This window comes from Apodemus sylvaticus, chromosome 9 (genome assembly GCF_947179515.1).
Source record: "Apodemus sylvaticus chromosome 9, mApoSyl1.1, whole genome shotgun sequence".
NCBI lineage: Eukaryota > Metazoa > Chordata > Mammalia > Rodentia > Muridae > Apodemus > Apodemus sylvaticus.
The window spans coordinates 35,765,633-35,789,977 of record NC_067480.1 but is presented as its reverse complement, the minus strand read 5'-3'; the positions used below and the strand labels follow the sequence as shown (position 1 = coordinate 35,789,977).

The window sequence follows — 24,345 nt, the reverse complement described above, 5'->3', positions numbered from 1 at the left end:
AAGCAAAGGCATCTTTGAAATCATAATTACTTCGGTTAATTTTTTTTTAACACAATCAAAACATCTTACAAATAACGTGTCTTGCCAAATACAAACTGTCTCATAGGGATTAAGCAGAGCTCTAAGCCACCACATCCTTCCCCTGAAGCGTCACTTCCCACAAGTGGTGCCGCCATTTCAACATCTTAACCCCGTTCTGACCACGCCCCTTTCTTGATTTAGTATGCCAGAGTAGAAACCAGCTTAGAAAATAAATGTAAAGCCAGATTGCTAATTATGTTTACACTGCTGTCCATTCACTATGCCACAGCTACTAAGCCATGCTTCTGCAGCCGGAAGCCCTCCTACACAACATGTGAACAAATGACTGGCCTCCTGTGCCAATAAAACTTTATTTATAGGTGCCAAAATCTGGATTCTACTGAATACCACAAACTATTACTCATCCTTTGATTATATTTAACCCTTTAGAAATACGAAAGCTGTTCTTAATGGGTGAGGACAGGGGAGGTAGGATGCTAAAACAGCTAACATTTGTGCCTTTCAGATACCAGCAATTTGCTTCTTTCTCTTTTTTTCCCTTTTTTGTGCTTAAAGAAAAGACTTGGTCCCGAGCCCACTTCATTTGAGCATTGTATCCACCATAATTCTTAAGAACAACGGGAACGTGCTTTCTGCTTGTCCTTTGATCTCAAATTCTCTTTCTGGCTAACTTCAGTATGGCCTTCATGGCGCACACCTAACCACTGGCTAGACTCATACTGAGCAATGACCTCGCTTTTCAACACCTTTCATATGAGGCCAAATCCTCCTGTTCCTTATTTTTCCTTGAGCATACTAATACAATGAGCTCCTTATCTGCCAACTGTATTCTCTTTAACCTTGTCAAATTGTGATATAGGAAAGCTAAGAACCTTCATATGGCTCCATTTATTCATTCATTCGTTTATTATTATTGTTATTACTATTATTATTGGTTTTTTTTATTTTGAGCCCTAGTTCTACCCCCTAATCACACAAAACCTATCTAAGCTTCAGACCCCAGAAAACCTGACTTCTTTATGCCCGTGGCAAATCACCTCACTCATTGTCCCAAGACTCTTCTCCCTTCTCCCACCATTCCCCAGAAGCTTTCTTCTGCTGTCTAGAAGACAGGTAGCAATTATACCCAGTGGGGATGAGAATTCCCACTGTTCTCCATTATCCCACTCAAATAACATAATGTGTCTAATTAAAAGATGGCAGAGAAAGAGAGACTGGGAGCTTACCAGTTGAGTAATAACAGACAGTGTGCCTCTTGTACTTAATTATTTTCTTTTCTCGTCTCATTATTTTGGGTTTATTGAATGTATGACTACTAGACAGAGTTAACCCATTTGTTTTTACTGTAAATAAAAGTTAAGTCAACAAACATATTGAATAACGACAACGACATTCAGTACAATGGTATTATGACAAAGTGTCGTGCCAGTTTATTGGTGGTGTGGCTTCCTTCTTACAGTTCCCTTAACTGTGCAACCCTTAAGAACAATGCCAGTCTAACAAGCCCTACCGGTTTGTGTGATGGCAGAGCAAGTGGGAAAGGTCTTCAGAGAGGCTCTTGAAGGCTCAGACAACTGTCTGAGAACAGCAATGACTACTAAATTATGTTCTCAGCCTATCAAATTCAATCAAGGAAACAGGACCCTGCTTCATGCACTACTGCAATCACACAGGAACATGTCACTTGGCTATGGAACTCTTAGGAGATGAGCATCTGTGAAGCCATACCAGTGTGGCAAAGTTATAATGATAATTATACTGAAGCCCTTTAGAATTGCTTCCCACCTTGGAATAGCTCCTAAGGTCTGCTTCTCAACGTCCAGACCTATTAAACTCCAAGGTCATGGCTTTTGACTGTCCATTTGAATGCATAGGATCCCATAGAAAAGACAGCATTAAATAATTGGGCAGGTTTATATAACCTCATAATTTGTAGGCTACGTGAATGCTTCTGGGCTCAGTGCTCCAGATGTTTGCCACTGTTACACTATTGCTGCCAAAGAGGGAGGTGGTCAGCTCTTTCCCACCCAGTTACAGGCAAACATGAATCCAAACTGTACATTGGGGAGATGGTTCAGTAGGTCAAAGTGCTTGCAGCTATCTCCTGGTGGAAAGAGAGACTGGATTCCTGAGGTACTCCACACGAGTACCCTCACGTGCACATCTGCCTGCATGCATACCCTCTCTCATGCATAAACAAAATACTCTTTAAAACATAGATATCCCTGCCCATGGATGAAGTTCAGAGGGGTTAGTAGGAAAAAACTACTTACTCATTGATGTCAGGTTAATAATGATTTAAGACAAACAAAGCACCTTTCCCTCTCAGAATGATCTAGTCTCAGAGCTGACAAACCAAGCCTGAGGAACTTAAGAAATGCACAGTAAAAAGACGTCAGCAATGTTAATGCTGGGTACTCCCATAGGATTTAAGGGAAAAAAAAAATCACAATTCTGTTCCTTAGCCAGAAAACCTTGTTCCATTTACACAGCATCTCCCTCATCTAGGGACACACCCTGTATTCAGGGTCCACTTAAGTCAAAGTAAACTGAAGAAAAGCAAGAAAACAAGTCACCAGCAGTTTGCAGAGGCATTTTTTTTTTTTCAGAAACACAGAGACAATTTCTCAAACAAAAGGCAGATTGGTTGCTACAGGATGGAAGCCACAGGAAGCCGGTGGCTTTACTCCTTCTGTCCATCAAGAAGGACAGAAGTCTGGGAGGAACTTCCTCCTTGCCTTCAAGCTTTAATGTGGTGACACTTTAGGTACATTTCCCCCTCATCACACCCCCACCTCTCTCCCACCACTGACATGAGGACTGGAGTTGTGACAAATCCTTAAACATTTGGTGAAACTAGGTACTTCAGAATATTCAACGCAGACCTCACCACACTTTTCCACTCTTCCGCCCACACTTTGCCCATTCTTCCTCCTCAACACCAGCTGCCTTCCCACAGGACCCTTGTGTCCCACAGGACACAACCAGCATCTCTCCATTAAGCCCGTTTGGTCAGTTACAAAGCTGGCATCCATCACTCAACTTATCAAAAACCAAGTGTCAGATACCCTGACTTCCTTTGTCTTTTGTGTCTGACTTGTTTTTGATCCCAGGGGGAGAGGAAAAGGCTGCTGCTATATCAGGGTTCAAATGGTTTTTACACATTCTTGTGAAAATATGGCCCATTCACACCACCTTCTATCAAAGCTCCTCTAAATCCAAACCTCACACCCCTTTTATCTCACAGTAGGAGCCAGGCCAAGCTGAGTACAGGAAGACCATTGAGGAAAGGCACTATCTACACTAAGATTTTCTCCTTGTTATCAAGCACTTGGCTTGCTTTAAAAAACAAACAAACAAATAACCATGTTACTCATGAGAAACACAACAACACAAAAGAAAACACAGAACAAAACCATGATAAAGGTAGAGAACCATCCTGAGGCTTCTGGGTGCTAAATGCTAACAGCCATTAACATCCATTAATTCTATGTACTCCTTACAGAGTAAACCATCATTGCCTATACAGGTCCTTAAGGAATCTAATTTAATGGAATGATGGAACCAAATGCAATTAGAATATAATTGTGCATATGTAAATATGCTTAGGGGAGCTTTGATAGAGCTGATGACTACAACAGTCACCCAGGAATCTGGCCTACATTATTCACTACCACCATTATTAACAAAGGGTTTGTTAAGCAAAGACAAACTACCCAATGATTTGGAATCTGAACTTCAAAGTGTGGGGCAGGACGCGGAGGCGGCCCTATGCACACGTGTAAAGTTCTGTACTGAGCAGAACCACTTTCTGGCTGGCATGATAGGAGGTCTCTTTATTGAAAGATGTATTTTTAATTTTCAACAGCTTCCCAGCATCCACCTCGATGAAAATTAAAATAAAGAGATGGAATTTTGTCCTATTAAGCAAACCTCCCTGCAGGATCAACAAGACAGGGAAAGTATCACCTTATTGCTCCACTGGAATTACCTGTCCATCTTTCTGCTAGATCTAAAATAATTACAACAACATTTTTCATAAAAGTTCTGATTCTTTCCTCCATTCCTAATAAAGTTCTTGCACATGTTATTCCTGGGGAAGATTTTCAACATGCCTTTCGTTTGCTCTTTGGACCTTTTGGCGTAGTATGGACTGACATAATCTTTTGGCTCGAGTCCTTAAGTATATGAAGAACTATGGAAGTCTCTTCCTAAAAAAACCTGTGGATGTTAAGGCCATCTCCCAAGGGCTGCCCTCTGCCAGAGAATGATTTCAGACTTGACCCTGCATAGCTGTGGCCTCAAAAGGGGCCGTCCTAGTTTTAAATTGGTTAAGAACACAATGTTCTTATTTGTGTGAGGATAATTGAAAAGGTGTAATAAAAGAGAGAGAGAGGACTGAGCTCAGTGGAAGAGCAGTTGTCCCGGAGCTGTGGATGGAAAAAGGATGGAGAAGGACTGAACTTAAAAATATGGACTGGCCATAACCATATTCTTCTATGTCCAAACACAGCTTGGCACATGTTAGCTGCTTCCTATACTGACACCAATTCTGGTCCAAGGAGCTGTGATATATCCATTGCTTTACACACACACATACACACACAAATGGGGAGATGGAGGGAGAGAGAGGGAGGAAGAGAGAAGGGAAGAGGGAGAAAGGAAGAGGGAGAAGCAGAGAGGGAGAGAGATGGACGGATGGACAGATGGATGCACCAACATTAACAATACAACAAAGAAACTTTACTGGTGGTCACATACTCTTACTTGTGGTACCACTAAAATCTCTGACATCATTCTAGTCTCTTTAGAAAAAAATGAAACAACTTCAAACAGTGCGGACTACTACAAGTACAAAATTAAAAGGCCAGGGCCCAGGGCCAAAGCTGTCAGCAAAGTACATGCCTAGAAAGATTAGTGAAGATTGGTAACAGATTCTTATAACAGGAAGGTGGAGATGGGTGGATCCTTTGTGATCACTGGGCAATCAGTGTAACTTATTCAATGAGACAGCCTTCAATAAAGATGATGATGAATCATAATATCAAACTAACAAGATTATACCTGAGGGGTCTATATGTTGTCCTAAGCTCACCAACCTACATGTGTACATAAATGAATGTACCAGACACACACATCTCAACCCATGTGAATATACATAAAAGATAAAAAAGCCTGCCCAGGTGACATACTTATGGTTCATAACTACAATAGACTGTCCACACTTCTTAAACAGCTGATGATTTTTCCATAGTCATTCCTGTTGAAAGTCCCAATTTTTTTTCTTTAATGTATTCTAGGAAATTCAGAGTAAAATGGAAAAAAAAAATAATGGCTCTGGATTAAGTCTCTGATATACTCTTCTTTTGCATCAATTAATATGGATATTTTACTTAACTATGGGAGTCACTTCCTGAAACACTTAAAAGAAAAAGTAAAATATCAGGTAGCAGGGTTGGGGGCCGCTTATTATAATCCTTTTCTAGTCATGCTTGCTATCATAAGAATCTCAGGTCTGGAAAGATAGCTCAGCAGTTAAGAGCCATCTTTCTTCCAAAGACTGCTCTTCTTTCTGAAGGTCCTGAGTTCAAATCCTAGCAACCACATGGTGGCTTATAACCATCCATAATGAGATCTGACACTCTCTTCTGGAGTGTCTGAAGACAGCTACAGTGAACTTAATATAAGAAACAAGTAAATAATAATAATTAAAAAAAATCTCATACATAAGTCAATTTCCTACTCCCCCTCCTCCTGAATTCTTCAAAAATAATAAATAGGGAACCTAGCCAATGAGATAGCTCAGCTAGCAAAAAAGAGCCTGCCAGGAAATCCTGCCTAAACCCAACCCTTGGATTCCATAGTGGAGGGAAAGCCCCCATTTCTGAAGGGTGCTCCAATCTCCACATGTGAACCCTGACTCTCCCATACTTCTCAATATTCAATATTGTGACAGATTGGTAATTAACTCAGCCCAAACTCTCTTCAAGAACAACCAAGTTTTCTAGACATGCCTGTTCTACAAGAAACGGATGGGCTACCATCTCCTGGGCAGCTCAGGTCAACGAAGTTCAACTAGGCAAATGCCTGCAAAATTAGCATGCATCTTCTTTGAGAAAGTGGATGGAATCTGAGAAAGGAAGGGCATGACCATCGCCCAAGCTCCTCACCCTTCTGCCTCCATCATCTAAGTCCTGGGATTATAGGGATGTGTCTGTCACGCAGGATGAGCAAGCTTCCTTTTTTTTTTTAAATTATATATTTTTATATTCCATATTCTTTGTTTACATTCCAAATGAATTCCCCTTTCCCAGTTCCCCCCTCCCCATATGTCCCATAAACCTTCTTCTCTCTACCCATTCTCCAATCACCCCCTCCCATTTCTCTGTCCTGGTACTCCCCTCCAATGCTAGATCAAGCCTTTCCAGGATCAGGACCCTCTCCTTACTTCTTCATGGGAGTCATTTATTATGCTAATTGTGCCTTGGGTATTCAGAGCTTCTGGGATAATTAATATCCACGTATCAGTGATTGCATTCCATGTGTATTCTTTTGTGATTGGGTTACCTTACTTAGGATGATATTTTTCAGATCCAACCATTTGCCTAAAAATTTCGTGAATTCATTGTTTTTAATTGCTGAGTAGTATTCCATTGTGTAAATATACCATATTTCCTGTATCCATTCCTCCACTGAGGGACATCTGGGTTCTTTCCAGCTTCTGGCTATTATAAATAAGGCTGCTATGAACATAATGGAGCATGTGTCTTTATTGCATGCCGGGGAATCCTTTGGGTATAAGCCCAGGAGAGGTATAGCAGGGTCCTCTGGAAGGGTCAAGTCCAGTTTTCTGAGGAACCGCCAGACTGATTTCCAAAGTGGTTGTACCATCTTACAGCCCCACAAGCAGTGGAAGAGTGAGCAAGCTTCTTAAGGCACATTTTGTTTAAGCACAGAAGTAAGATTTACACAGTGGGTTCTGATATAGAGCCATGTATATTATTTATAGTCTTTTACAGTTAAGACCAAGATCCAAGGTACAGCTGCTAATGCTTTTGTTGGATAACTCAAGACATGCCAGGGCAACACCCTGCATTTGTAAAATCAATGTTATGATCCTATGTAATCTATAAATGCTGTGATGCCCACCTGTGGATTTAGGGATTAAGTAGCAAACATTGGGGAGCAGGGGATGGTGAGATGGTTCAGTGGTTAAGAGTGCTTGCTGGGTAATCAGGAGGACCAGAGTTTGGATCCCAGTAATGACATAACAAGCCAGACACTCATCGTGCACCTTTAGTATCCCCAGAATGAAGCAGAGGCAAAAGGATTATTGTGACTTGCTGGCTTCCAGCCTGTCCTAGAAATCACAAACCCCAGGTTTAGGGAGAGATTCTGCCTCAGAGGAAATATAGGAAAGGTGGACATTAGGCTTTTCCGGCCTCTTAGTGTTTTGTGACTCATGGGCTTTTTTTTGTACTTGCATACACACATGCCCCTACACTCACTGATAATAGTTAAATCTCAAAAGACAGAAGAGCCAAATCAAATAAGTGTGCCCAACACCTGGCTTACTATAATGGTTCATCGTCTTTCTTTCTTTCTTCTTTTTTTCAAGACAGGGTTTCTCTGTGTAGCCCTAGCTGTCCTGGAACTCACTCTGTAGACCAGACTGGCCTCAAACTCAGAAATCTGTCTGCCTCTGCCTCCCAAGTGCTAGAATCAAAGACATGCCTCACCACTGCCTGGCTATCGATCACCAAGTCTGATTCACTCTGTGGCCCACAGCTATTCCAAAGCTTTGTGGTAAGCTAGTGCCTGTCCTCTTCGAAACCTTTTGTATTCCAATGCAGCTTCTAGATTTATAATAGGTTCTACAATTCATGATTATTAGCACCTACGACTTTCTCCATCATAAATACTCAAGAGTCACAGTCAATAGGCATCAATTCCTACCTGCTTGATTGGTTGTCACTGTGACAGACACTGACTGGTCCGGGCTGGGGTTGTATTTAGACACTCCATTCACCGCCCAGATCTCAAACGTGTAATTGGTGTGTGCTAGGAGGTCAGTGATGGAGACTCGCGTCGTCTTGAGTCCATTCTGCTGTGGCGTGTAATGGACTCCACTTCCACAGGGCCGGCACTTGCTGGGATCGCCGGCTCCACATTTCTTGCAGACCACATTGTAAGAAATGTCCTGCCGGCCACCCGTGTTCTGAGGACTGCTCCACTCCAAGTTCACCGATGTCTCGTTGACATTCGAAATCAAGTTGAGGGGAGCAGATGGTGGGCCTGGGGAAAAAAAAACAAACTGTCACACGGAGGACCGAGATCCTTTTGGACACCATTAGAGTTTGTACTATCTTCTCTGTAGCTCTGGGGGAGTCAGAAGGCCCATTTGGCAGAGCAAGAGAAAGGCAAAGAAAGACAACAAAAGGGATCCTTTAAAAGGACAATACGATAGAAGTTGTACGAGTGTGTGTGTGTGTGTGTGTGTGTGTGTGTGTGTGTGTCAGTGCCGTTCTACTTCCAGTGCAAATAAACATGCCACTTAGAGACATGGAACCACTCTACAGCAGGCGGGCTGGAAGCCCAGGCCTGCTCTCAGCTGGCAGCGAAGCAGCATGCGTTATCTGGTCTCCATCTTACTTTCTGAGAGTTGGCTCTACAAATGGATTCCAGTTCCCAGGGCTGTGGGGGGCTGGAAAATTAATACTTAGAGACTGTTTTTGAAGACGTGTTCTGATTGCTCAGTAGAACCCTTTATCAATAGCAAATTAAATGATTAGAGCTATATAGAGATAGGTCTGCCACCCCAGATGCAGGTAAGCATTAAACCACTTCTGGGTAATTAGCAGGAACTGGTTTAACATGATTTCAAAGATGTCAAAGAGATATACAGCTGTTGAGAGATCTCAGAGCTAGGCCAGGACTTTTCTTGACTACCAGATACCCCCTCTCGCTCTTTGATAGATTAGGGCTGCACCAGACTATCTAAAAGCACATTCATCCCCACTGACATCAAAAGGTTTCTGATTTGTGAGCAATGATGACTGTCATTATAGACAACTGGTTACTCAAAGCACAAAAGGTAATTGGAAAATAAAAGATAAGACTGTGGACCTTTTAGTCAAGACACTATGTCCTAACTGCTGTCAAGTAGAGACTGGGATTGAAGGAGGGGCTTCCTTGGTCAAATTTAGTTTCAAAAGTTTAACACATGCCTTTAATCTAAACAAAACAAAACAACAAAACAACAGCAAACAAAAAATAAACAAGGTGAAGAACCAATCAATTTTGACAAAAATTTGAGATTTGAGACACACCGATTTTTTCCTAGATACATACAGACACACCCACACCACACATGCATATACACACATACATATAATCACACACATGTATATAGGTATATATATACACACATACCACATATACCCAACCCACATGTGTGGTATATATGTATACATATCTATGTACGTATAATTACACACACACACACACACACACACACACACACACACAGGGTTTTGGGATGGCTGCTATGAAGGTAATCTCCTACACTTGCCTGGAAAAGGTAAGTTAACTGGAGGCCTATATAAAATTGATGCTTTTCCCCCTTAGCCACAATGGAATACTGTATCTGGTCCAAAGGAATAACAGAGACAGAGGTGAAGTGGGTAACCTGTGGACATACAGTCACATTCTACATTTATTACTTGGCTTGCACTGATAAATGGGGCCAATGGATCTGGTGGAAACCTTCTGTGTGGGAAATCTCCCCTTCTTCTCTCTCAAACAGCTTAATTAAAGACCTTATTTTCAAAAAGTAAGCAGCTTCTCCCTGTCTCCCCAGAGACTAATTATCTACAACCTTCTTAGCTGCAAGATCTATCCCCCAACCTTCAAATCTTAAGAAAAAAAAAAAAAACTAACATAACTATTGCAAAATTTGTGTTAATCCTAAGCCTACTTCATAAAACCCTCAGAAACAAACGTTCTCTTATTTAGATTTTAAGACTGAATGTATGGTCTTGAAAAGCAGCTAGGATAGAGTAATAATGAATAAATGACTTCAGAATGTATAAATGGAGTAACTGAAATATCAGACTCCCAGAGCCGAATATGGTGTTAAGTATTAAATGTTAAAGAAGGAAGAAGACGCAGAAAGTAGACATAGCATAAGGAGTGAAAGTTTACACAATATAATTCATGAGAGAATTTTACTGATGCCCCACAGAACTGTGTCCTAGTCTGCTCCTCTGAGGCAGAAGTGTTACTTTAAGTCGGGGTGTACATTTTCTACTCATCAAATTCTGTGACTTGGGGTGACCACCACCATGCAAGCCATCACTGGACCGCAGCTGAAGCTGCCCACAGTTTGTTTTACAAAATGGGTCAGCCACTGGTTCTCACTTTGCTGAGACTTGCAGCGAGTGCAAGAGTGACTCTGAAATCCATTAACCCCCTTGCCAAAGCCCCCCACCCCAACCCCCGTCCACTCTCACACAGGAAAATGAGACACAATGAACCGAGCGCTGCAGAGGTAAAAAGTCAGTGATTAGTATGTAGGACGGGGCTTGGCGGGGTCTGAACAGAGAAGAAATGGAGCAGAAAACTAAATGGTCACAGGATGCGGAGATGTAACACAGCCATGGGGAAGCAGCACAAAGATGCAGGAGGATTTCGGAAGTGGGGGTTGATATAAAAACAAGCAATGAATGGTCTCCTTCTTGGGTATTACAGAAAGCCTGGAGGTAAATGTTTAAAGAAAAGGTGAGAACGAAAGTTGAAACTCAGTGTCACCTCTAGGGCTGGTTTAGAAAATCGCACTCTCGTGTGCTGTATTCTGCCGTCTTAGACCATGATGAGGGCATAGTAGCATCCGTGCACAAATCGGACGATTATAGTTGTGTGATGTGACAAAGGACGGAAATGAAACATGGAAATCCCTGCCCTGTACAATTTCCACACTGGCCTACAAAGACCGGAAAAGACACGCATGCTTTACAAGCTAAAACCATAATGGCGGCTGTGGGATTATGGTTTCTTTTTCTAACTCCTGCCAATTAAAATATGACAAGCATGGAATAAGTGTGTTCCTCATTTTTACCGAAGAGCCACTGTTTCCTCAGGGGGGAAAATATATATATATATATATATATATATATATATATATATATATATATATATATATATATCTTCTCAAGACAATGAGAAGGAGAACATGGACTTGAAGCCAAAGCCAATCTAGGTCTCCAGCTACAGCTAGCCTCACTGTGGCAATCTCAGCCAATAAATAGAAAGCCTACAAAAGAAAGAAAAGCTCTGATAATGACCTATTTTCTCTTCCATTTAAGTTTTGTATCTAAGGATCTAGTAGTCATCAAGTCTCTGACAGCGACAGCCTTCCTGGTGGGAGATGGCCCAACTGTAAGTGGAGTTTCCAGTTCTAAGTGCTGGGGTGGGGGTGAGCTCTCTACACACCCTCTACTGCCAGGGATCTAACCACCTAGCTGAAAGCATTCAAGAAAGACTATGTTCTCCAGACTTCTGTGAGTTTGAGGCCAAGCTGGCCGGCCTACAGAGCAAGTGTTAAGACAGTCAAGGGTACACAGAGAAACCCTGTCTCAAAAAAAAAAGTGTTCTTATGAACATAAACAGCCAACTGTTTTTAATACAGTATAACTACTTAGATAGCATTATATTATAGTAGTTATAATTGTCCAGAAGAATACTTAATATATATGGGATAATGGTATTGTTCATATCACATTAGATATGGGTGAAGACCATCCTTGGATTTTGGAATCCCTGAAGGTCCTAAGCCCAATCCCAAATGCATAGCGAGAGAAGACTATATAAATTTTATATCAGGGCTGGAGAGATGGCTCAGCGGTTAAGAGCACTGACTGCTCTTCCAGAGGTCCTGAGTTCAATTCCCAGCAACCATATGGTGGCTAACAACCATCTGTAATGGGGTCCAGTGCCCTCTTCTGGGGTGTCTGAAGAGAGCAATGGTGGTGTACTCATACGCATAAAGTAAAAAAAAAATCTTTATAAAAAAATTTTATATCAATAAAAGCTATTACAAGATGCTATCATGTTTTCCAATCTTTCTATTTATACCACTCTTATTGAACACACACTGATCCCAGGTTGCTTAAGGGTCACTGTGAGGAACAAAGAGGCTTCTATCAATGCTAGCTAGCCTGGATACAAGGCTGGCATCAAGTAGGGTACCACTCCCATTGCTGTTCCTTGTTTCTGTGGCCCAATTCACTTAGGATGGCTGATGGTGTCTTCCTAGTCAGACATCTGCTCCACATCTGTCCCCATCTATCACCTGTGTCTAAGTCATCCTCAAGGGAATCGGATGTACTCATTATTTCCCATCGTCTACCACTATTTCCTAATATCTAGTTCAGAGAAAGCTCAATACATGTTTGATGAGCGAGTAGATGTATGGATAGCAAGCAAACAAGGTCCTTGAGTATACCTGGTATTGCGGGGATGAACACAGGCTTCCTTGAGTTAAGGTTAAAACATTCAGCTTCTCCTTTAAGGTTCATTAGCACTAAGCCTGTGCAGGACTGTCTTTGACTAACTCATTCCCATAGACTAACCAGACTGGAAAAGGTAGGAAAGGCTATAGCGCCCAATATCAATGGCTACTAATGCTGGAGGGGCTGTAGTGCTTGTATATCCAACAAATATGCATCACGTGCCTCATTTCCTCACCTGCTGGAGGGGAGAGAGGACCTCAATTGATTCTTATGCATTTGTGATAGATTCCTATATAGAAAGGGGATTTATAGAGGAAACAGAAGCTAAGGTCATCTAAATACAAAGAGTGTGTGTGTGTGTGTGTGTGTGTGTGTGTGTGTGTATGTGTGTGTGTGTGTGTGTGTGTGTGTGTGTGTGTGTGTGTGCATTGGCAAGCACACACCCTGCCCTGACCTGTTCTTATGCACTAGGTGACTAGGCACTGCACCTGGGAGTTTAAAAAAGGGCCTTGTCCAATTAAAGCTTTGTCAAATCAGAACTGAATGGCTCCAGTTTCTCTTCTGCTTTCTTCTCCAGTGATGATTTACCATCAAACTAACTAAAATCTCTCTGAAAGAGGTGGATCTTAACATTTCCAAAGGAAGCCTTGGATTTGCCTTTAACAGAATTTTAAGAGCTCCCCTCCCTCATTTAATTTTAGTTTTAATCACCAAATTAAGCCGATTTTTTAAATATGAAATGATCAAATGCCGAAGGCTGGTAAGGGAAGACACTCTGGTTTCATTTTGAATCGCACTTATAAATCTCCCCACGGTATTCACCCACAAGCTCAACCTTCTCTGTCTCCACATCCCAGCATTCCCAAGAATGGGGCTGGCATGTGAAAGAAACGCTTTTAAAGTTTTCACATTTTGAATGCCTTTCTTGTTTTTAATATAATTTAGTGGCACAGATAATAACTATACTACCAGAAACAAAAGGCAAATGTAATAACCTTTAATTTACGAATAGAGCAGGGTCAGCATTCCTCCTTTGTAAGGACATTTTATTGCATAGCCACATTGTAAATATTTTATTCTTTATGGGCCATATGCTCTTGGCAACAACTGTTCAGCATCCACAGCAATGATCTTCACCATGCCGCATGGCTCTACCCAAGAAAACTTGGCAAACGTAGATGGCAGCTGAAATTAGCCATAGCTTGTCAATGATTCCTAGAGGGATTATCAGTGGTTCTCAACCTCCCTAACACTGAAACCCTTTAACACAGTTCCTCCTGTTGTGAAATTAGAAAATTATTTTTCGTTGTTGCTTCATAACTATAATCCCTGCTACTGTTATGAATCATAATGTACCTGTGTTTTCCAATGGTCTTAGGTGACCCCTGTAAAAGGGTCAGTTAAACCCCTGGGGATTGGAACTCACAGGGCAAGTTAGATGTTCCTTCCCCCCATAGGAGGTCTGTGGTGCTATGGCACCCCACAAGCTTGTGTGCTTGTCTTCTCTGGTGATTTGAGGAGGTTGTGGAGCCTTTAAGGGGCAAAGCCCTGCTAGACAAAGAGGCATGCTAAAGTGATGGCTTTGTTCTCTGCTTCCTGGCTGGCACAAGAAGGTAACCAGCCACACCTGTTTTTGTTGCAACCGCAGAGGTCTTGTGACTTGCTACCATGATGGGCTTATTATATCCCCCTTAACTCTGAGCAACAATAAATCATCTCATCTCTCCATAAATCAGGTATTTTGCCATAGCATAGTAAATATAGGTGCCTTCACACACACACACACAAACACACACACACGCGCGCGCACGCGCACGCACACATACACACACATGAATATATTTCTATTTACATCAAGTGCAGCATAAGTCAATACAGGAAGCTCAGACTGGCAAACCACGAGTGATGCTGATTCTAAAACTGGGGTTATACCTGATGTCATTGCCTGAGTAAGGAATGTGGTGCATGGAACATTATTTCCCACTACTCTGACAGAGATGTGCACGGCACCTCTTGCCTCTGTGAAGAAGTTTAAATGAACATTCATTTCCGTCAGTGGTGTGAAACGCTTTCCACATCACCTAGCAGGTGCTGGGGAAAGGTGTTACGAAGGGTAATTATTGTTTTCATGTGGAATGTCAGCTTACATTCAGTGGGCAAGAAGAGTTCGACAGTAAGAAATTATAGCCAAATTACGGCAGATACAAAGGGTTATTGCAGTACATAGTGTTGTATCATAAAATATCATATGTTATATTGCAAAAGGCATTTTCTTCCTCCTACACTAAACAGGCCTTCTCCTTTGGAAAATGGCAGCACATACAGAGGACCTGAATTTGGCTTCCAGCACACATGTCGGGTAGCCCACCTGCCTGTAACTCCAGCTTTCTACTGGTCTCCTCTGGCACTACACTCACATGCATATCTCCTGCATATGCACATATACACACATGACTTTACATCCACTAGCTAACCACGAATCTAGCCACTGATGTGTCCAATGAGGTATAGCCATCATGTGAACTTACTCCATAGGAAGGTAAAACCAGCATAAGAATGGACTCCACCCAACCCCAAATGAACTGGAAATGGACTTAATTCTTAAAGGAACAGATTAATTCTTTAGCTATATGATGATTCCATTTGGATGTGGATTTAACAGACATATGGCCATATGGTGTAAAGTTCCATTAAAAAAAAAAAACTGAAAATTCAATTTCTTGTGACAACTGGCATCAAAGTGTTAACAGACCCTGGGGCAGCCCATCACATAACCTTTTTATTTCCTTCCTGTGAGACTATTAACCTCTTTCTTGGTTTATTACTATTTTTGAGTGTGTTCACATATGTGAATTGAGTGTGCATATTTGTACATGTGGAAGCCAGAGAACATCAGGAGCCCTTCCTCTCACACTGTCAACTTTGATTTCTAGCCAAGGTCACTTATTTTTGCCTAGCTCTAGATAAGACGTGTAGGTTAAGCTGGCTGGCCGGCTGGGGTTATAAGAACATGCTACCATATTGCATTAAAAATAAAATGGGTTTTGGGAATTGAACTCCTATCCTCATGCATGCTGACAAGTATTTTACCAACGAAGCTTTGTCCCCAGCCCCTGGATTGTTTATATTCCCATAACACCCTGCCCTCTGGTGGTATTAACAGCCTAGGGTCTGTTTGCTGACTAAGAGATAGGTCCTTTATCTGGATGGTTGTACTGGCTGGTTTTGTGTGTCAACTTGACACAGGCTGGAGTTATCACAGAGAAAGGAGTTTCAGTTGGGGAAGTGCCTCCATGAGATCCAACTGTGAGGCATTTTCTCAATTAGTGATCAAGGGGGAGGGCCCCTTGTGCGTGGTACCATCCCTGGGCTGGTATTCTTGGGTTCTATAAGAGAGCAGGCTGAGCAAGCCAGGGGAAGCAAGCCAGTAAGGAACATCTGTCTCTCCATGGCCTCTGCTCCTAACCTGCTTGAGTTCCAGTCCTGACTTCCTTTTGTGATGAACAGCAATGCAGAAGTGTAAGCTGAATAAACCCTTTCCTCCCCAACTTGCTTCTTGGTCATGATATTGTGCAGGAATAGAAACCCTGACTAAGACAATGGTACAGCTACCTACATCAGAACCACTACTTCCATATCCTCTGTATGGGGGGGGGGGGCGCAGAAGAGGGGGAAGTTGACAGGAATAAAATACTAAGTGTCAGTCTCATATTAAAATTAAAAAAGAAAAAAAAATCTAGTTGGTAACTAAGGAGTCTCAGTTGACAGAAAAGTCATAGTATCAGGGCTCCTGTGGCACTATTGCATCCAGACCCATTACAGATTTTTAATACTTAACTGATTTTTAATCATCATTTTAAAATTCAACGCCTGAGCCATGAAATTAATTCTGGAAGTAGCAAGGAACCTCCCAGGAGCCGGTGCAGAAACATAACTCCTAACATGATCAATTTCTTTAAGCGCAACTGTCACCCGATAAAATGCCAAGGCAACCAGTTACAAGACATTATCTTCTGAGCAAGAGGCACCTTGGGGCTCCAGTTCCATTCCATAAGGCCTCGTGTAGCATGAACAACTTTTGGGCTGTCAATAATACTTCAGTGTCTTAGCTGGAGAGCCCTTCAACCCTTCAGATAAGCTTTTGTTGTTAATCTCTCTCTGGTTGAGAGACAGTTTGTAAGGCAGAGTAAACAGTTGGGGGGTGTAAGTTTGGACTTCGAAATGAAGCCCCTGCTCTCCCCATGACAGCTGTATATGTAGCCACCGCTAATTGCTTTCTCTTGACCCTGACGGCTGGGTTAGTTTACATAAAGACTGCTGTCCAGGGATACCACGTTTGAGATTTATGAACGGTGCAGAACCTTTTATCACAGCAGTTTATGTGTTTTAACAATGAAGAGTGGAGGCAGAGCTGTCCATAATTTCAAAGCTAAACCACTTGGACACATCCATCACTTGTTGCTGTCATGAAGAAGCCTTAACTTCCCATAGAGGTCAGTGTGCTGACATTCCGTCAAGGTCTACCCTTTCTCTACTTCTGCTCTTGTGCCATTCTCCTCTCCAGGAATCTTTTGTCCTTTCTTTTCTTGGTTTGACCCGATGTTTTGCTGCTGTATATGAGATGCCTAGCATATAGCTGAAGTAGTTTATGGATTCTTAGTTTAAGCACTTGGAAATATACAGGACCAAGGAAAGTGTGATTGGCATTTCATTCAGGAATTAGCTGAGCTGCATATCCTGCCTGTATGTTTCTTACAACACTGTTGCATACTTTATTTTAAATTTAATCATAGAATACAAACTTAAAATAAATATCAGGGTAGGCTGATAACCAAAAATTGCTATGAACAGAAGCTAAGTGGTATTGGAGATGGCTTAGCTTCTAAAGTGTTTTGCTGTGCAAATGTGAGGACTTGAGTTCAGATCCTCAGCAGCCACACAGAAGCCAGGCGCAGTGATATTGTAACACCAATGCTGTAGGTGAAGTATCTCTTCGGGGCCTACTGGTCAACCAGCCTAACTGAAAGGGTGAGCTCTAGGTGTCATGGGGCCTTGTGGCAAATAAAGCCTATGTTGACCTTTGGCCTCCTCTCCTCACACACACACACACACACACACACACACACATAGAGGCACATGTGCATCACACACACACACACACACATACAGGACAGTGAGAGAGAGAGAGAGAGAGAGAGAGAGAGAGAGCAGGCAGCCTAAGAAACCCAGCCAAATTAATATAGCAAATTGGTTCCAGCTTTACCAGAAATTCAGACTCCAGAGCAAAGTGGGGACAGTGTTCTAGTCTTCACGGAGCTTCTCTGCCTGGCTCCTTCCTTCCACTCAACAGGGTACCGAGGAGTTTCTGATAAAGACTCCTTCCCTGAAGATCACAGGAGGGGGAGGGGGAGGGGAGCTTGCAATGAGACTGCATCCTCAGCTCATATTCTGCTGGGCCCTAGATAGCAGGTGGAGCTGGAGTACAGGCTGAGAGGAAAGTCAAAATGCTGATAGCAAGGAAGATCCTCAGTTCTCACCCCAGGGGAGCTTAGAAAAATGTATAATTGACCCTGTTTCAAAGAAGCATGCTGTGCGTAACCACTGTATGGCTTCAGTGAGGACTGTCAGAGATGCCATCCAGAAATGACGGGGCTTGCTTGATGGCAAGCTACTCCCAATTATTCATGGGGGTAGAAAAATCGTAATAACTTGCCTAAATGGCACTGGCAGATTATCCAAGCCTTCTCTCTTGAGCAAAGATCAATGTTCCTCACACCTATGCATTTCCTCCTTAAATATGCAATACATTGTTTATTCCTGTGCATCGAAAAGTAGGTCAGAGGGGAAGATTCAATGAGATGGTAACCGATTTTTATGGAATAGCATGACATTTTCAAACTCTTCAAATAACCAGCTAGGACGAAGCTTGACACCCATCTACTACCTTACATTCAGCCCTTGTGTGGAGGTCAGAGTTCAGTCTCAGGCAGGGCTCCTCAAGGGTTATGCACCTTGGTTTATAGGGTGGCCTAAGCTCACTGATAAGGCCAGTGAAGCATGGAAATAAGTCTTTATCATCTCTCCTTAGCTGGGAGTGCACAGCTATCACCCCTGGCTTTTCTTTCTTTCTTTTTTTGGTTTTTTCGAGACAGGGTTTCTCTGTGTAGCCCTGGCTGTCCTGGAACTCACTCTGTAGATCAGGCTGGCCTCCGTCTGCCTCTGCCTCCCAAGTGCTGGTATTACAGGCGTGCACCACCACTGCCCAGCCACCCCTGGCTTTTAAAATTCAATTCTAGGTACTGAATTCAGGTCCTCGAATCCTGAATGGCGAGCACCTTACTCACTGAGTCATCTGCCCAGTGCCTCCCTCTCAACCTCCTCAATTCCTAATTGTCTTCAAGGAAGGATGCTTAGAGAGAGACAAAGACAGGACTTAGCCAAGAGCTCACATCAGACCTTGAACTTTTGACAGGATGATATCTGTGTCTGGTTCATCATAACGTCTAAGGTTGCTTACCTAGATGCCCATCCGAGCAATAAGCAGTGAGAACATTCACTGTGAACTGAAACCCAGTTATGATGGGGGGAAAGTGGGTATCTCAATTTGATTTCCATCTTAATCAACAAATTGCATTATTACGCTATCTATTTGCTGTATAATATGAAGACTTTTTCCCTGCAAATCTTGGCATTCAAGCATCCTCACACAAAAAGGGATTATTGGCACAGATGATAAAACAGTTAAGGATCACCCAACAGTCCTACTGAAACTCCTTTGAACACTTGTGGGAGTTTTGTTCTTACTCTTTACCAAACTGGTTATAACCCATATTTCCTGACCTGTCCACACAATGGCCTCCCATTTCAGTATTAGCTATTTGCAACCCCAAAGTAAAAAGATGTAGTATACTTGAATCTGAAGGATGCCTTTTATCTTATGGTTTAGACATCAAAGCCTTACTCTAGACATACCTCCCCAAATCCCTAAGCCACATTGCTAAACGTATAACTCTTTGGGGTAGAGGAAGAATTGAACTGAACATCAGGGGCACCTTCAAGAGCTTGTTCAAAAACAGATATGAGATTCTCTAAATCAGAGCAGTTTTCAAAAAAAAGAAAGGGGGGGGGCAGTTTTCTTCTGACCTTGGAAGCTAGTAAGGGCGATGTCATTTTAATTTGCATTCCGATTTTAACAACACAGTCACACAGCACCAGTGGGACCTGCGCTCGGTTTCCACTGAAGATTGCTCCTCATTTCATTATGGCTCATTATGTTGATAACTGCCAGGCAGCATTAGAAGTGAGGGCTCTGAGTAATAGAACTGAAATGGTGATTTTAAAACAATACACTTTCCAGAGGAAATACAGCGGCACGCTAAATTCAATTACAGAAGAGGAGCAGGAATGCAGAGATGGAGTCAGTATCGCTCCTTGTTTGGAGCTCGGCCATTTCATCTTCTTGCTGCCCTCCACCTGCAGAAAGCGGGGTTCTCAACTCAGGACTATTTAGCCTAGGTCTGGATACATTTGTGCTTATTGGGCTGTCTTAAAAGCCGAGATTTGGGGGAGGGGGGAATATTGAAGTTACTAAGTGTCAATCAATCACTCTGAGTTTGTTTGGAACAGCTGATGGAGTTACTCAAGGCCATTTACTCAGAATCAGATGCACAGAGACCCTTTAAGTTAGCAATGGAAAGTTATCATCTTCACGTCTGCAGAGCGCCTCTGATTGTGGACACTGATAAGTTTCACCCAACAAGTTAAACAGAGCAAAAAAGCAAGGATTTATTATTTCAGTTGAAGATGATAGGGACCCACCCTGTGAACAGGACTAAGTAAAGGAACAAAATAACAATGATGGATTTAGATTTTTTTTTTTTTTTAGGTATACACAGCTAATGACTTCCTTCATGAGGTATGTTGCTTACATATTTTGAAATGTATCAGAAATTGCAACAGTTTCCTTAAACATAATATTGGTTGGCTCAGTCTCCTCACTACAATCACTGAACACCAGCTAAGCACAAAGGTCATAAAGGACTTCCTGTTCTTACATGGAAGCCTTCCCACTCTTGGAAGAAAGCCAGACAGCATTTTAGAAGGGAAAGGGAAAGTCAAGGGGAGAAGGGGCTAGGTAGCTTCATCGATACAGAATGTGCATATTATTATTATTATTATTATTATTATTATACCATACCACAGGGAGGTATCTTGAGTCCTGCTGTAATCCCAGGACTTGGGAAGTAGAGGATCAAGAGAGAGTCGAAGGTCATCCTCAGCCAATAGAAAGAGTTCAAGGCCAGCCTGGGCTACCTGACACCCTCTCTCAAAAAAGTAAATTAAAAATAAATAAATAGCCAGGCGGTGGTGGTGCATACCTGTAATCCCAGCACTTGGGAAGCAGAGGCAGGAGGATTTCTGAGTTCAAGGCCAACCTGGTTTTCAGAGTGAGTTCCAGGGCAGCCAGGGCTACAAAGAGAAACCTGTCTCAAAAACAAACAAACAAAACAAACAAAAATAAATAAATAAATAAATAAATAATAAAGTGACCAACTCAGAGTCCATCTTCAGGTTCTGTTTTCTTGGGTGTTTCTTTCTCTCTGTCTACAGGCAACACTGCCAGAAAACTACAGTGCTTTCTTTTTCTCTTCTGATCAAGTTTTGTGAGGGAATGTGAGAGAAGCATTTACATTTCTGCTCTCTGACATCAATCCGTAGGGAGTCTGAAAGAACCACAAAAACCCAAAGGAAAACCATGCATATTGAGAGAGGGGACTTGGTTATATGACCTCCAACTGGATTGGGTTATTTTTCAGAAGGAGACAAATTAACTATTTGATTTTCATTAAGAGCAAATGCTCTGGGTCCTTGAAATGTCCTTCTAGAGTTTCCGCTAGCTGAAAGTTACAGGCATGAAAGAGAATCTATGAGTTCTGCCCTTCAGACAGAGGACATATGTTCACCCGCCAATCACATGGTCACCTTCAAAACTGTCAGAAATGCAGAGTCTTAGGCCTGGTCCCAGACCTACTACCCCATGTGGCTTCTTCCAGTGATGTGAAGTATAACTGCTCTGGCTGGGTTTGGTGGCACCCACCTAGGATCTTGAATTACCATAGCTGGGAGGATGAAGTCTGTGAATCATGAACCTGAGGCTAGCCCACATAATTTGAGAAGATTCCTATCTCCAATTAAATTGAAAAGAGCTGGATAACCTGCTTAACAGGAGAGTTCTTGCTTAGCTTATGCAAGGCCTGGGGTTCAATCCCAGGAAGTGGAAAGAAGGAATAATATTAAAAATGATGATGATGATTATAGTAATAACAAATACTAGTATCAATCTTTAGCTTTAGGTTTCCTTCTTTTGAACAGGTACGGACTACTTTTTTAAATACTCAGACTCAAACATCTCAGTCTGCCTGAACCACATGAACTCATGTTAGGCTAACCAGTGATTGCCTCTAAAGTCCTCCAAACTTTAATTTATCCAAGAGTGTGGACTGTGAACTTTTAGGTGTCTCCTTCGAAATTAGCTGGTGCAACTTGTATTTACCTGGTCTAATTGTTCCCAAAGTGAACAAAAATCTGATTTTACAAGCCAATGGAGCAGAGTCTCACTTTGGCCAGAAGAATGAGTCTCAGAGACTGTGTTTTATTTCTTCATTAGTGTGCCGTCACAGTGAGTGATCACTAAATGCGGGCCTGCATAAGAATGCTTGAGTTAAAGACAGCATAATGAACAAGAAGGTGCCTGATTATCTTGGCTGTCAGCACAAGGGAATTGGGTTCGTCACTTGGCTTAACCAACTGGGAAGAACTGATTAGCTGGAATCCGTTTGAAAGGATCTCCTGATGTTTATGTTCCCTTCCATCACCACATCTTGTCAAGAGAATCCGATAAAGTTGGGAATGGGGAGGATTTGTCTGTGGGATATCTGAACAAGAGGTTCTTTGAAAAACTCCCCCTGTTTCTTCTACTGAACCATCTACTCAAGCGCATGGTAGAAAGGAGGCTTTCTGCAAAGTTAGAAACATCTGTCTCTGCTATATATCCACCAGTGTCTGTAGCAACCTCATGTAGCTACTCAGGTCTGGAAATGTAGAGAGTAGAAAATTTAACGCCACATGTGTCTATTGGCCCTAATCTATATTCAACAGAAAGGGAGAAATCCTCAGACACAGATTCAAATCCTGCTGTCTCATCTAATAATACAGGTCCCTGAGTGTCCTTCTTTCCCAGGAAGACTTCCAAGGTTTACATAATTAATCAAGTGAGGAAGTACTAACTCTGTAGAGATGAGATATCCATCTTAACAGTACAAGTCAGTGTTTTTTTAGTCCTACCTCAGTGATCCTGGGTGCAATGTAGCCACTGAATAACTGAATTGTGTAGTCCAGTCAGGACAACAGTCACAAGCTAGCATAGAGAGTCAATAAAGTGGTGTCCCCACCCTGAGAGGTGGTTTGGCCAAGGTGGTGATCAACTAGAGATAAAAGAGAGAGAAACACTTCTCAGATTCCTACCATGTGTCGGTCAGGCCTTCACAAATATTTTCTTAATTTTTTTTTTTTAACAGCCATAAACATAGAGAGTGAGAATCCTTTCACAGATAAGGAAACTGGGGCCTGAAGACATAAAACACTCTTTGTCAGTAACCCAATTTGGATAGTGCTAAGAGCTCTGGCTGCCTGGGAAGCTGGTGAGCCTGTCATCAGAGCTATTTTGTCTTCATAGAAGCCCTGGGGAGCAAGCTAGCAGGACTCACGGATGGTCAGCCCACAAGCCCGGCCCACAAGACCTCAGAGGGAAGAGAAGAGGCAATTTAAAGAATTGGGAAGAACCCCTGCTGTTCTTTATTGACCTTTATTCACAGTTCGAAAAGCTCACAACTCTTGCTCCTTAATCTTGTGGAGGGAGAGGGGATGGAGTGGGGGGGAGGGGGGAAGGAGGAGACAAAAAAGTCATATCAAATTTTTTAAAAATTTGGTTTCAGTTTATGAGTTTAAAAACAAAACAGTATTTTCGTTTGTTTTTCATTTGTGTCTTTGGGATGAAGCTTACAATTTGTTTCTGCAACAATATGGAATCTGGAATAGCTATGGTGCAGATGGCAAACGGCCCAGCACAACACACACATGACAGTCTCTGGAGGTGCCCTACACTCCCAAGCACAGAGGGACAGTCACTATGTTGGCACAGGGCCTAAGAGAATATGCTCAACAACATATCAGACCTGGGAGAATAAAAAAAACCCTCGGGCAGTTCCACGCTAAGTTTCCTGACATTCACAGCAGTCAAGCCTTACCCAAGAGGAAGGAAGGAGTCTCAGTGTGAGAGTAGGTGGGGTACCTCATACAAATAAAGGGCCATTATGTAAACATCAGCCCGAAATACTTCCTCTTAAGCCTGCACTAGTGCCCTGAGTTCCCACCACTCTGGGACTGTTGTTTGGCAGTGCCTGCACACAGAGGCAGGGCCTTCATTCTTAAATCACGGAAGTTTAACACAGGATATGAAAAACTCAGATTTGTTTGTTTGTTTGTGAACAGGACCTCTCTGTGTAGTCCTAACTATACTAGAACTCACTCTGAAGACCAGGCTAGACTTGAACTATCTACCTCTGTCTCCCTGGAAGTAATGGTGCTGCGCCACCACCTTGCAGCTAGAAATCTCAAGATATAGGTTTAAAAAGCTGGAAGGGAATAGGGATGGCGGGAGACCATGCAGAAAAAGAACTTAGTCTGGGGATGGTTAGTAAAAAGGAAGGGTAGGTAAGAGACTGTCACTGCTATG

The 24,345-nt window shown here is 42.3% G+C and overlaps 1 protein-coding gene across 2 annotated transcripts in view; it reads right to left on the bottom strand.

The window, feature by feature from the left end:
* Nucleotides 1-24,345, bottom strand: part of Epha4 (EPH receptor A4) — a 143,996-nt gene that overhangs the window by 51,042 nt on the left and 68,609 nt on the right. For both annotated transcript variants that reach the window (XM_052193347.1, XM_052193348.1), the window contains exon 5: nt 7,999-8,337. In XM_052193347.1, coding sequence (XP_052049307.1) covers nt 7,999-8,337 — 339 coding nt within the window. The remainder of the gene's footprint in view (nt 1-7,998; nt 8,338-24,345) is intronic.